The 13,098-nt window shown below is 46.8% G+C and overlaps 1 protein-coding gene across 1 annotated transcript in view; it reads left to right on the forward strand.

The window, feature by feature from the left end:
- Window positions 1–12,267, forward strand: part of grid2 (glutamate receptor, ionotropic, delta 2) — a 320,181-nt gene extending 307,914 nt beyond the window's left edge. The window contains exons 15-16 of the mRNA XM_076270599.1: window positions 1,710–1,950; window positions 9,687–12,267. Of these exons, the coding sequence (XP_076126714.1) occupies window positions 1,710–1,950; window positions 9,687–10,112 (667 nt within the window). The 3' untranslated portion in view covers window positions 10,113–12,267. The remainder of the gene's footprint in view (window positions 1–1,709; window positions 1,951–9,686) is intronic.
- The last annotated feature ends 831 nt before the right edge of the window (window positions 12,268–13,098 follow it).

The raw sequence follows: 13,098 nt of genomic DNA on the forward strand, positions 1-13,098 counted from the left end.
CATGTGTCCGATAGTTGTTAATTATTGACATAGATAATGAGCCATGTCAGAGCCAACGGCTGTCAATAACAGTGCATTAATAACAAACCGTTAACGAGGCACAAACGCCCCATGGCTTTTTGGGAAATGACCCCAACAGCATAGAGCAGCTGTCACTGATCGGGATAATGAGATGGTATATTGAACGACTGACAGGTTTCCTCCCTTGATCTCCAATGGGGTCCTGTGAATGTCACCCTACAAGTAGCCAATTTGGTGAACACCGTATTTTTTTTCCCGGGAAATGAATGCCAGCCCCATGGACATGCTAGCACCACTTCTCTCATGCTGCCCATGGTCAACCACTGACTGCTGCTTAAAGAGAAACATATAAATACATGATTCTTGGAATAAAGATGTACAAGATAGGCTAATGCAAACATTATCATCAAAGGACATCGGCCCAGCAGCCACATGGCTAGCTCACCAAAGCCAGCCGGTCTCTGCAGATCTATGCAGCTTTTCAACATGTTGAAGCTGACAGTGAAATGCCTTATCACACCCTGCCACATTGGGATCTAATGTTTATGAATATGTTTTATGAATGATCAAAGCAGTGGGGGTCTCTCACCAGAAATTCAGGAAACATGTCAGGCACTTAGACAAAATTCACTTCTGAGGCTTTCAGCCAACCTAGGGTGCCATCCTTCGAAATCACAGTGTGACAAGCATAGTAAAATCATAGTCAGTCTCTCTCTCTCTCTCTCTCTCTCTCTCTCTCTCTCTCTCTCTCTGTTAACATGGCTATTGCACATCAACGTTTTTGCTCTCTCTGTCCTCTCCTCCTGCTTGTTCCTGTTCCTCCAGTCAAACTCCCAGGCCAACCAGCCACAGTGTGTTTGTCTCAGGCTTCGAGCCAGCTAGTTAGTCAGTAAATATTCACATTTGGCCCCCTGATGGTCTGTTCACTCCTTGTTATATTTCACTCTTTTACGGCGCGGTAACAAGGCCTCCAAATCAATCCATGCAGTCAGTCACTGAAAGTAGGCCCCATAAACCTTTGATTCTTAATCCTATCATAATTCATTTGGCTTAGATGGGGTCATTACAGCTGTTATAAACGATGTTCAGCACAACAAAGTGCAGTCATTTTGTTAACCCAAAGGCTGCATGCATGTCTGTAGCTGGGTAAACAGTGCCCTCTAGTGTTGTGAAGTGGACTTGTTGACAAAGTGGTGAGCCATCATGCAGTAACCCTGCCGTTGACATCTTGTGGTGGGGGGTTTGTACCGAATGACCCGCTATTTTTCAGCAGCCACCATGCCAGCAAAACACAAAGGCTGATTTCAAAGAAAACATTTGTTTCCTTGCAGGAGACACACAGTGTGCAGTCTCTTGGAATAGTGTCTTTGTTCAGATGAGCCTGAAAGGTAACTGTGGCAGGATAGACACGGCTATCAAATGATTCAAACAGGTTTTTTTTTTTTTTTTAGATTATGGAAACTTCAATGGTTTGCCAAGGCTTTGATAACTTCATTAGCTGAGTAACTCTGACACTAATAGGATTACCTTAATACTGGTAGCTCCAATTAAACAGGTATTAGTCTGTCCACATATGAGTGAATGAATAAATGAACAAAGCCTTATCTTCCCCATGGTCTGAATATTTGAAAAAGAAGACATCTCCCCTGTGTCTGTCTGTCTGTCCCCTCTCCGCATGCTGTCACTAGGATTCTGGAGCTGCAGCAGAACGGGGACATGGACATTCTGAAGCTGAAGTGGTGGCCGCGGGACGGGCCGTGCGACATGCAAGGGGCGATGGGCGGACAGCAGCGGGGGAGCGCGCTGGACATCCACAGCTTCGCCGGGGTCTTCTGCGTGCTGGCCGCCGGCGTGGTGCTCTCGTGCCTCATTGCCATGGTGGAGACCTGGTGGAGCCGGCGCAAGGGCTCCAGGGTGCCCTCCAAGGAGGTGAGTGGGGGGAGTGGGGGTGGGTGGAGATGGGTGGATGTTTTGGGGAGGTTAGTGGGTGCAGGGAGTGGATGGATGTGTTGGGGGGTTGAGTGAGAAAGTGGGTTTGTGTGTGTGTGTGGTGTGGTGGTGTCGGAGTTTGTGGATGGGGGCGTGTGGTTGGTGGTTGGTTAGATGGGTATTTGGGAGTGGGAATGTGTTGATATGTGGAAGGTGGAGGGTATGTGGATGAGAGGGAGTGGGAGGGTGGTGGCGAGTGGTTGGGAGGTGGGTGGTGCTGTCTAGATGGCTGGGTGGTGCATGGAGCTGGTGGAGAGCCTGGCACCACTGTGGAAGCCCCCGAGAGAAATGAGGAAGAAATAGAAGATGTCAGACGATAGGCAGTCTGCTGTTTATGAGACGATTGGAGGGAGAGGCAATTGATTTGAATGAATACAAATGGAACGTAAAAAGGATTTTAAAAGAAAGAAATCACATCCAAAGTCTGGGCCCACCCACATGATTAAAATTCTTGCCAAGCGTTTTGTAGGGGTATTTGAACATTCAGCCGACAGAGCCATAAATACAAGTGTTAAAACCTCATATAATGTATGAGGAAATAGTTGCCATAAAATCTATGACAGGGTCCTACTGCATGATAAATGTTGTATTATTATGAATACATTATTATAGTGCAAATCAGGACAAAACTGGAACCATAAACAGCATCGGTACCCAAATATTCTGGTGCAGATTTTACAGAAATAGCAGTAGTTATATTCCAGTGCAGTTTACTGGCAGGGCAGTTCATCAACTCAGCAGTTCATGAAGAATTCACAGTGCTACCCAATGCACACATTAATTGTGGAATTATATAGCAGTCTATCAAAAATTTAATTCCACATTAAAACATGACTTTACCCACAGATTTAGGCACTCATACTTTCATTGCGAAATGTCGTCGTCACTATTAGATTTATGGGAAGTAGAAGGTGGCAGACCAGAAGGTCAGTCAGCTCATATAATTTATCCCCGAGGTAATTTGTGATAACAGAGCAAACGTCGAATCATTAGTCAGCCATGATGCCTAAACTCCCTCTAGGACCCCCAGGTGTCATTTCTTTCTGTCTGCCCTTTTGATCAGCTGCATGCCCTTAGATCAGCCGGGAGCTCCGGGAGAGCAAATATAATAATATGATATATATCCTCTCCATTCATCCAGAGCGCTCTGACTCCATACGTCTCCCCTGCTCTCTCAGCGGCGCTTGAGTCCCACTGGGCTCCATGTAGCAGAGCCTCACGCTGCAGGTAGCGCGGCGAGGAGCCAAAACGACTTTTCATCCTCAATAGAGGAAAAAAAAATAACACAGAGGCAGAGAAAGGGGGGGGGGGGTGGGGACACACAACAAGGGCCAAACCTTGAAGTAGCGTTTGATCATGGAGCAAGGCATTGTCTCTGCTCCTTCTCTTCCCTCTCTCTCTCTCTCTCTCTCTCTCTCTCTCTCTCTCTCTCTTTCTCTCTCCTTCTCTCTCTCTCTCTGTCCCTCCCTCTCTCCCTTGCACAAGCCCCCCTGCAATCAGACCAGCTTTCATCTGTCAGTGTGACCAGCTCGCCTGCCGTCAACGACACCCGCCTACAAAGAGCCACAGCAGCATCCCCTCCCGCCCCCCTCCACACACACACACATACACACACACACACACACACACACACACACACACACACACACACACACACACACACACCTATACACACCTATACGGCATCTTCATTGCCACACACAGGACCCTCACTCCCCCATGGAGAAAAGAGGGACGGGGTATGGTCCCTCTACACGACATGTGTGGGGCCGCAAGGCAAACACCTTTGATGGTTTCAGATTTGCCCATTGAATTTCAAGATCTCAGTATGTAATCATGTCTGCTCTCATGTCATTATTTGACTGTTCCGTCACTGGACAATGACATGAAACACTGGCTTTGGCTCATTCTGCTAATTCATCAATGGCCGCCAAAGCCTTTGAGGAGCATAGCTGCGAAATATTGATCAGGGCAGAGAGGAAAGCACAGAAAGATACATTGGTATGCCCACACATGCTTATGCATTCTTGGCATCCAATTGTATTGGGCCTATATAAAGTAGACCTCTGCTCTGATTTGGCACAAGTTATACCAGCTTTCTACATCATGAATCACTGAAACAGTGGGAATTTAACTTAGCGCATGCATTTCATTTGGGGATTTCACTGAAGGGTGCTTATCATGTTGTTTTCTCACCTCCTCAACCCACTAGTGGTATTGCTGTATATAAACACACATGTTGTTTTTCATTATCGTGAGTGATGTTAAGTGAAAGGGTGTTTTGCATGGGTCAGTGCATGCATCAGTTGGCCACTCTCAGACCTCCAACCTGTGGAGGCTAACCCACGCTGGGCTCAGGCCAGCCTGACCGAAGCCTCCGGAAGACCTCAGGCTTGGCTGGAGTTTGGTGGAAAAACAAGCACACACACTGACACACACACACACACACACACACACACACACACACACACACACACACACACACACACACAAACATATACACACAGTCACTCACAGAGACACACAAACACACGCAGTCACTCACCAACACTTGGTGCTGCATAAACTCAGAGTGAGAGAGGAAAGAAAAAAAATCATTGCGAGCGTTAAAAAGGACTCATTTGAAGTCTCCCAGCGTGTTTGAAAGTGCCGGAGGTGCTATCGCCTCCGTTTGTCGATGCCTCTCGAACATGCCCGCTGGCGGGCTGAGCTGATGGCTGAGCCTGTGTTCATCCCCTGCCCCTTTATTTCCACATCTCTCATCGGTTTTTTTTTATTTTTTTTATTTATCTTGTTTTTTTCTTCGTCTTTTTCATTCTGAGCCTCTCAAATATTTGCTTTCTGCTCACACTCAGTAGCATGGCACAGCTTGTTCTCTGCTTTCCCTGGAAAAAATTCCTCCACCTCGAATCTCCCCCGTGCATCAACCCCCACCCCCCCCATCCCCCACCTCCCGCCTACTCCTATCAAACAAACCTCTAACTTCTGAAGACATCCAACACTAACAAAAGAAATGACTGACCTGTGTTTAAGTGTCTCTGTCTCCCTATCGCACAGTACACAGTTGCGCATACTAACACACTAACACACAGACATTAGTGTTTCTCACCATGTTAGCTTGTGTGTGTTGTCTTTGTGACACCCTGTGCACATGTGGTCAGTGTTTCCTCATCCCTATCGACCTCACCTTTTGTGTGATCTCACTGTCGCTGCTTTTGTTGTTGTTGTTGTTGTTGTTGTTGTTGTTGTTGTTGTCGTTGTTGTCATTGATGATGTTGTTGCTTTTGCGATTGCTCGCTTTAAAAAAAGAAAAAAAGGGAAGGTGTGGAATGATGCGATATGACAGGGCGTCACAGCGAGTTCCTCCGCACGTCAGATCACCTTGGGTGTCCCCACGCCCCACCCCCCCCCCCCCCCCCCCCCGCCTCTCCTTGGAGGAGCTCGAACTGTGGTGTGACCTCGCCACCTGCCAGGGCCCTGGTCATGTCCCCGTGCCTCGTCACGGTGCACCGAGAGAGAGAGAGGGAATGAGAGAGTGAGCGAGTGCATGCTGTTCCGGCCCTGTGCCGCAGGGCATGGAGTTGTCGCTCCCACTCCTGTTCCACAAGAGCGGAACAGATCGAGAGAAACAAAAGATGACAAAATATGATTTTTTTTTCCTCCACTTTGCAGATCTTCTGCTGTGTCATTTGCTACTGAGATTGTTTAGAGACCAGTTGGTCCTCTGGTGACTAACACACCTAACGTGAGTGTGTGTGTGTGTGTGTGTGTGTGTGTGTATGTGAGGGCTAGCTCACATGTTTCTTTCAGAGGAGAGACCACTGGGCTCTACACAATGTCCATGTTTGATCATTGCTCTGACCTCAAACTTGTTTGATTCCTGTCAAAAGTCATGTCTGATTTCCTTGTCACTGGCTGAACAACCTTTTTTTTTCATTTCCTTTTTTTTGTTTTGTTTTGTTTTGTAGATAAGTACTCTGTGTTGAGGGTTAAAGCAGGCGTGGGAGAACAATGCAAAATGCCATTTTTACATCTCACCCTTCCAGGTATCTGGCTCCTCGGACATTAAAACGAAAAAAACCTCTGTGTGCTGACTGTTGTCTTTTCTATTCATCCTTGCCTCTCCACACTTCCCCCCTCCCTCTTCTTCATCCTCCTCTTCGTCTGCCTGCTTCATCTCTCTGTCTGTCCGACTGTCTGCCTTCCCCTCCCTCCCTTTCTCTCACTTTCTTTCTCCCCCACCCTCTCTCTCTGTCTCTCTCTCTTCCTCTATCTCTCCCTCTCTCTCTCTCTCTCTCTCTCTCTCTCTCTCTCTTTCTTTCTCTCTTATGGACACACTAACACTAACGCATCCATCCGTCACATTTTGATCACGCATCGTGTAACAGACGCAGTCTGAGGGGCCGACCGTTAGGCAGGAGGAGACGTGTCTCCACGAGAAGCCGAGCGACATCACGCTGGCGCTCCGCAGCGCCCCCAACCACCACCACCACCACCTCCACCACCACCACCTCTCCCCCGCATGCTGCTCCGGGCCGCTGGACTCCAGCCTCCGACACACGTTCGCTCTCCCCCCTCGGTCTATCTTCTGCCAACAATGAATTTTTATCCTCCTCCACCTCCTCTTCCCTCCCTCTTTCCTATCGCCTGCCCCCACCCCCCCCCCCCTTTTCCCTTTACCACGACCACTGCAAAATGGGAAAAAAAAAACACCTGGCACCTCTCTCAGCACCTCCACACGCCGCCACCACCCCCAACCTCAACCTCAACTCCACCGCAGGCTGCAGCCACTCAACCCACTCACTCACTGCCCAGACTTGAAATTACACTTGGCATGAGAGCAAGTGGCCTTTACGCTAGCGGTAGTAGTAGTAGCAGTAGCAGCGCTCCCAACTCAACTCCCGTTCCAACTGTTAGTCGGCCGAGACCGGAGCTTGGAACCGGCACCGCTTGGGTCCGGCGTCCAAACTCCGAAGCCTGGGGCAGGGACCGGGCTGGAGCAGGAGGCTCGGCTAGCGTGGGCTAATGAAGACACTATCAGGGGACAGCTGGAGTGTGTTTAAGTGGCAGCGCTAGCCAATTACAGTAGCTCAGTCAGCCAAAACTGCACTGATAAGACAGACTATCGGTGGCCAGGGAGACCCTTTAAAAAGCTTATAAAAGCTTATCCACATATCTGAAGCTCTTGAAAACAAACCGAGAGGAATCCGACTAGACTCACAGTGACAAGTACAACCTTAAAGCAAACTGGTGACGGGATTAAATTCAGTAGTGGACACACACACACACACACAAGCACACGCACACACACTAATGGTCTGTGGGTGTATATAATTTCATTCATGTAGCAGGGAGTTATTGATGTCAGTGGCTCTGTTCACTTGTGGTTTCACAGCAAGGCTCAGCGGAGAGATCTTTACAGAGGACTGTGAAGTGCCTAATATGCTGTTTACAACTCTCATCAGGGTGAAGTTGCAAAATGGCCTTTTTAGTAAATGCGATGGTGCTCTGGGAAAGACCCTTTCCCCCATTTTGCTCATGGCCTGTACCTACCCAGTCAGCTTCAAGACAGCGCTCTCCACTGTACATTTCCATAAGCATTCATTGCGGACTGTTCATCATTGTTATGTTGGTGGGTTGGTCGGACAGCTGCTTACGGCTAGCACTCTCTGCATATCACTCTCTGACATGGGGAAAGAACGCCAAACCACCAGCCGCTCCTGATGTCTGATGTCATTTTAACAGCATTGTCCACAGCTGAGCGGCTCTCCTCATGTGCAATGAACTCTCTGCTGCTCGCTGACTGTCTCTCTTGCTTTCCCTCAACCCCCCCCCCCCTCTCTCTTGTCTCTCTCCCTATCCACCACCCGGCCCCCTCTATGCCCAAATCTGCCCGTCTGCCAACCTCCCAATCCACCACCTCCACACACACACACACACACACAAACACGCTTCTCTGTGCTTGTGTGGTGTTTTTACGCCGAGCCAGGTCTCCGCCAACGCCACCAACACCAACAGCACCTCCCTCCAGCTCCCCCTCCCCTCCTCGGTCAACCCTGTGCTCTCGGAGAGGGAGCGGGTGACCGTGGACGCCACCTCCGCCACGCACTGCTGGCACAGTTCGGGGCCCTCCCCACTGGTCGTGGTGGCACTACACCCAATCAGTGCCAACTCCACTCAGGGGATGGAGAACGCACTTTAACCCCTACCCCTACCCCCACCCGACCCCAACCCCCCAGCAACCACCCTTTGCCCCCCTCTTTGTTCTTCTCCACAAATGGAACACCAGTGCACTTACTGAGCTGAGCTCGTCTTTGGCACAAGCATTCCGCAGCCCTCCGTGAGTGTAAATATATAAATATATATGTATAATATACATAACATATCATTTTATCTGTATAGAGTGCTCAGCAACTCTTGTGAGTACCCACTTAATATTGACCACGGTAGAAAGCTGGTCTGAATAATTTAAGGGGACATTAAGGTCGCCCCATTTGTCCCAAACTAAATGAGTATCTTTAATTTTTCATATGCCAATATTGGTATTAATTTTTCTATACTTGGACTGATGCATACAGAAGACATTTTGGTTCTGGGACAGAGTTTCCATTTCAAATTGAAAAGTCACTGTTTAGGAAAACTTTGGAGACGGACCTGTTAAAAAACACAAAGTGCCTGGTCAGCATCTTATTTGTGTGCAGTGTTACCCGTTAGCACACAAAACTTTATTACTTTCCCCAGTCACCGGGCTTTGGAGTAATGAGATCCAGCGATCCACACTAGAGATTAAGTCAGTCTCCATGGATGTGTACTCTATCTTAGTATCTCATTATACTGTGCAGAGGAGGCATGTAGGTGTAATTACCCCAACTGTACCCTTCTAGTCACAGACAGTGGGTCCCTGAAACCCGTTCCTTCAGCCGTCACCCTGGTAGAAATGTGTCTGTTTGTGTGTTCACCTCACTACAGCTTAGTGTGTTGCTCTTTGTGCCCCCCCACCCCACCCCACCTCCTCCTCTCCTTGCGTCCCCTCTCTCCTTCTCCCTCTGCTCCCCCTCCACACCTCCACACACATCCCCAACACTCTCACCCCCCTCGCCCGGACCACCACTCTCTCATCTCGCTCGCTCCTCTGTCTCCTCCGTCCATGGAACTCTCGTTCTCCCACCCGGCCACCCACCCACCCCACCTGCCTCTGTCCTCTCTCCTCCATCTTGCTCTTTGCTGTGCTTCCCTCTCCACCTGTGCTCTCTCCATCCACTGTCTCCATTCACCCGCTGCTGTGGCGTTTGTCTTCTCCTCATCGCTGTTGTTGTTATAACAACCTGCACTCCATTTTTCCGCACCTCTTCCCGAATGTCTGACTCATCGTGTAAACCGCCACACTCTCACCTCTCACCCGCGCGCCTTGTCCTCTTGTGTTAAACTCATACACACACACACACACACACACATACACACACACCCTCTCGCCTCACTTTATTTCCCGACCTTTTGACCCTTTTACTCCTCTAACAACCCTCACTCCCTCCTTCTTCTTCTCTCCTCTCCTCTCCTGTTTTCCCTTCTCTGTCTCTTTTTTTTCCTCTTTTCCTTCCTTCTTCTCTCTTCTTCTTCTGTCTCTCTTCCCCCCTTCCCACACCACCTCTTCTCTCCCTTTCTATTTCCTTTCGCAGGACGACAAAGAGATCGACCTGGAACACCTTCACCACAGGGTTAACAGCTTGTGCACGGAGGACGACAGCCCCCACAAGCAGTTCTCCACCTCCTCTATCGACCTGACGCCGCTGGACATGGACTCCATGCCCGCCGCCCGCCAGGCCCTCGAGCAGATCAGCGACTTCCGCAACACGCACATCACCACCACCACCTTCATCCCCGAGCAGATCCAGACCCTCAGCCGCAGCCTCTCGGCCAAGACCGGCGGCGGCTTCGCCTACGGCTCCGTGCAGGACCACCGGACTGGAACCTTCCGGCAGCGCGCCCCCAACGGAGGATTCTTCCGCAGCCCCATAAAGACCATGTCGGCCATCCCATACCAGCCCACCCCGCAACCCAACTTCGGCTACGGCAACGACCCAGACAGGGGCACGTCCATATGAGCTCGGCCACGGAGGAGGGGAGAGCAGCAAAACCTTCACAAAAAAAATCAAGGAAAAAAAAAAGGAAAAAAGATTATGTGTACATACAGAATCTTTTTATGTTGTTTCGGTTTCAAAAATGTTGGCTTTTGTTTTTTGCTTGTTTTTGGCCTTGAACAGTGGTCGGCGTGAAAGAGAGTGCGTCCTGCTGAACTCACCAAACCTAAGAGGAAGGTGTTCGGTGTTGTTGTCGTTTGTTTGTGGTTGTCAGGAAGATCTCTGCTGTAACAGGGAATGACTGACCTTTCTTTTTTTTTGTTACTAAGCATTTCAAGAACGCTTTTTTTGTGAGGATTAAAAAATGAGACTAAAGATTATGAAAGACTAACGGAATCACCCAGGATCAGGACAATTGTGGTAAACAAAGACAGTGGGAACTTCTTTTTGTTGTTGTTTTTCAAACAACATGAAAAAAAAACACTTGAGGCTCCCTTTCAAAGATCTGTCATTTCTGTTTCAGTGTGTTTTGACGAACGCCACGCTCAGTAACTTTCAACTAATACCTCCAGACCGAGGTGTCGATTCAACTCTGTGTGGCGTTCCTTTGACCCGGCTGCCCTATTGACCTCTAGGCAGGGTCCCGTCTTGAAGCTCGTGAGACTCCATTGATTACCAATGTACTGCACCAATGCTCACAGACTAGAGGAGGCCTGTGATCCTGGTGTGTTCTCACCTACGCTGTGACGTCTAGCCAAACGCAAGACGCTGTGATTAAAAAAAAAATAATAGTAAATAAAATAAAAACGCTTTGAGACAAAGACTCATCTATAGAAAAAAAAAACAGACAGAGAAACAATTCAAGTGACATCTAACAGAGAATACAGTTTAAGGCTGTTATGTGTCTTTTATTGACTTTGTTTTAAGTATAACAAATCTTAAAGCGTGGAATGTGTTTTTGTTTTTTTTTTGGTCAGAGAGATAAAACTATGATGAAAAAAGATGAAATTATAATAATTGTTCTGAGCTGTCTATTTTTTATTTTCTTCTCCACTTTGGAAAACTGCTTGAGTGCCATTGTCTTTCTTCAGTTTGCATCATAAAGTCACCCTAAGGTTGTTTTCCTGTGTCTTTATGATTTTTTTTGTAGTCATACCAGGGCTCGACAAACAAGCATTTTGTACAATTGTTTTGTTTTTTCGTATTATTTTGTTGTTTTTTGTTGTTTATTTTAAGTGCCACCAGCTAGCTGCTGTGTTCAGATTGATGTGTTGAGTTTGCATCATGGCGAGACTTTTCCAACGCATTAGTCAGACTAGGCCTTACAGAGGGAGGGCTTTACCTGTCCAGCATCAGTCCTCATCCCAGTTGCATTGCCACCCGAGAAGAAGAGAAAACATCGTAATCCTTTTTCGGAGGTCACGTGAAATCTTTTTCTGACTCATTTCGTACATTGTTAAGGGATTATACTATTTGTCAAACGTTTTAAAAGTGCTAATTTTCTCAACAAGTTCATCCAGCTGTGGTGAGGAAAAAAAATTAAACCTTTTTTTTGCGGAAATGACAAAATCCCACCTTTTCACTAACACTGTATTAATATTTAATATTTACTAATGTTAGTTGTTTAGACAGAGCTTTGAGTTCATTATCTTCGGACTAAATTGCAGATGTTGTACGTAGAGAACAGCGGCAGTGTTTGATGCAAGCCTTCTAGATGTAATTTTCTCGAGCTATGGCTATCGAATGACAATAGGAATCAAAGTTTATTTAGTATAAATTTTACATTTTTATTTAGTATAAATAAAGAACCATTTTAAAAAATGTATATTTTACATGTGGATGATTTTTTTATGGATAAAAGAGATGTATATCATAAGAGCCTAGCATTCACTTAGCTGTCATCGCACTCTCATTTCTCCACAAATCCCTCTGACCCCTCCTCATTCTGACCGCATTTCCATTTTATTTGCTTCATTTAAAAATAAGGAGGCAAGTTCTTTCCGGTAAAAGAAGCATGCAGCACTTGCCATGCCTGTAACATTTTTTATTCCATACATAGTATGTACAGGATTACTTGATCATTTTCAACTGATTATAATGTACAGTATTTAATATAGGCCTATTTTGTTGTATGTGTTGCATATTATTCAAAACGGAACAAACTGAGGCCTCTGTTACAAGTGGCAAAGCTTTCTGTGTATAATTTGTCTAATAAACATGTTTTCTACAGTGGTATGTATTCTTGGTCTTTGATTTGCTTTTTCTTGTTTTGTGCTCATTCTAAGATCAACTATCTGCCATTGTTTTCTTTTTAAACTGGATTGTTTGTAGGCTCACCATTTATGTGAACAATAGCAGACTGGTGACCACTAGAGGCACCAGTGAACCTCCTGAGACTCCATGTTTTTCACAATATCTTGGAAAGGGGGCCAGTAGAGTCCTCAGAACTGTCATCGGAAGGAATACCCACACATCAAATGGGAAGAAATAAATAGTGTGTGTGTGTGTGTGTGTGTGTGTATGTGAGGGTGAACTTGGACCCACTGTGGACCATAGAGCATGTGCACCCACCTCAGTGCAAGAAGTCATTGGTTTGGCACTCAAAGCACATACTCAACTGCAGTGACAGACGAAGCACATACTCAACTGCAGTGACAGACGAAGCACATACTCAACTGCAGTGACAGACGAAGCACATACTCAACTGCAGTGACAGACGAAGCACATACTCAATAGCTCAGTACATGTTATCATTATTTATCATGTATTTGACTCATGTACTTATTACCATATTTAGAGAGAAAAGCGTAGTAACGTTTACTTCCTTCCCACTTTCCAAATCTTTACACTTGCAGTTGAATTATTTTTAAAGTCATAATTGCTCTTTGAATTTCATTTGCCAGGGAGTATCCAGACCCACTTGTTTTTGGATACGTAAAACCCAAAAGCATTACCATGTGTATGAATATTGTGCTAGTAAAACATACACCCATATGTGCATATTTGCTTT

This window comes from Alosa pseudoharengus, unplaced genomic scaffold, assembly GCF_046254945.1.
Source record: "Alosa pseudoharengus isolate Yale_2024_CS ecotype anadromous, Long Island Sound unplaced genomic scaffold, YU_APseudo_1.1 YU_APseudo_1.1_scf_6, whole genome shotgun sequence".
NCBI classification, from domain to species: Eukaryota; Metazoa; Chordata; class Actinopteri; order Clupeiformes; family Clupeidae; genus Alosa; species Alosa pseudoharengus.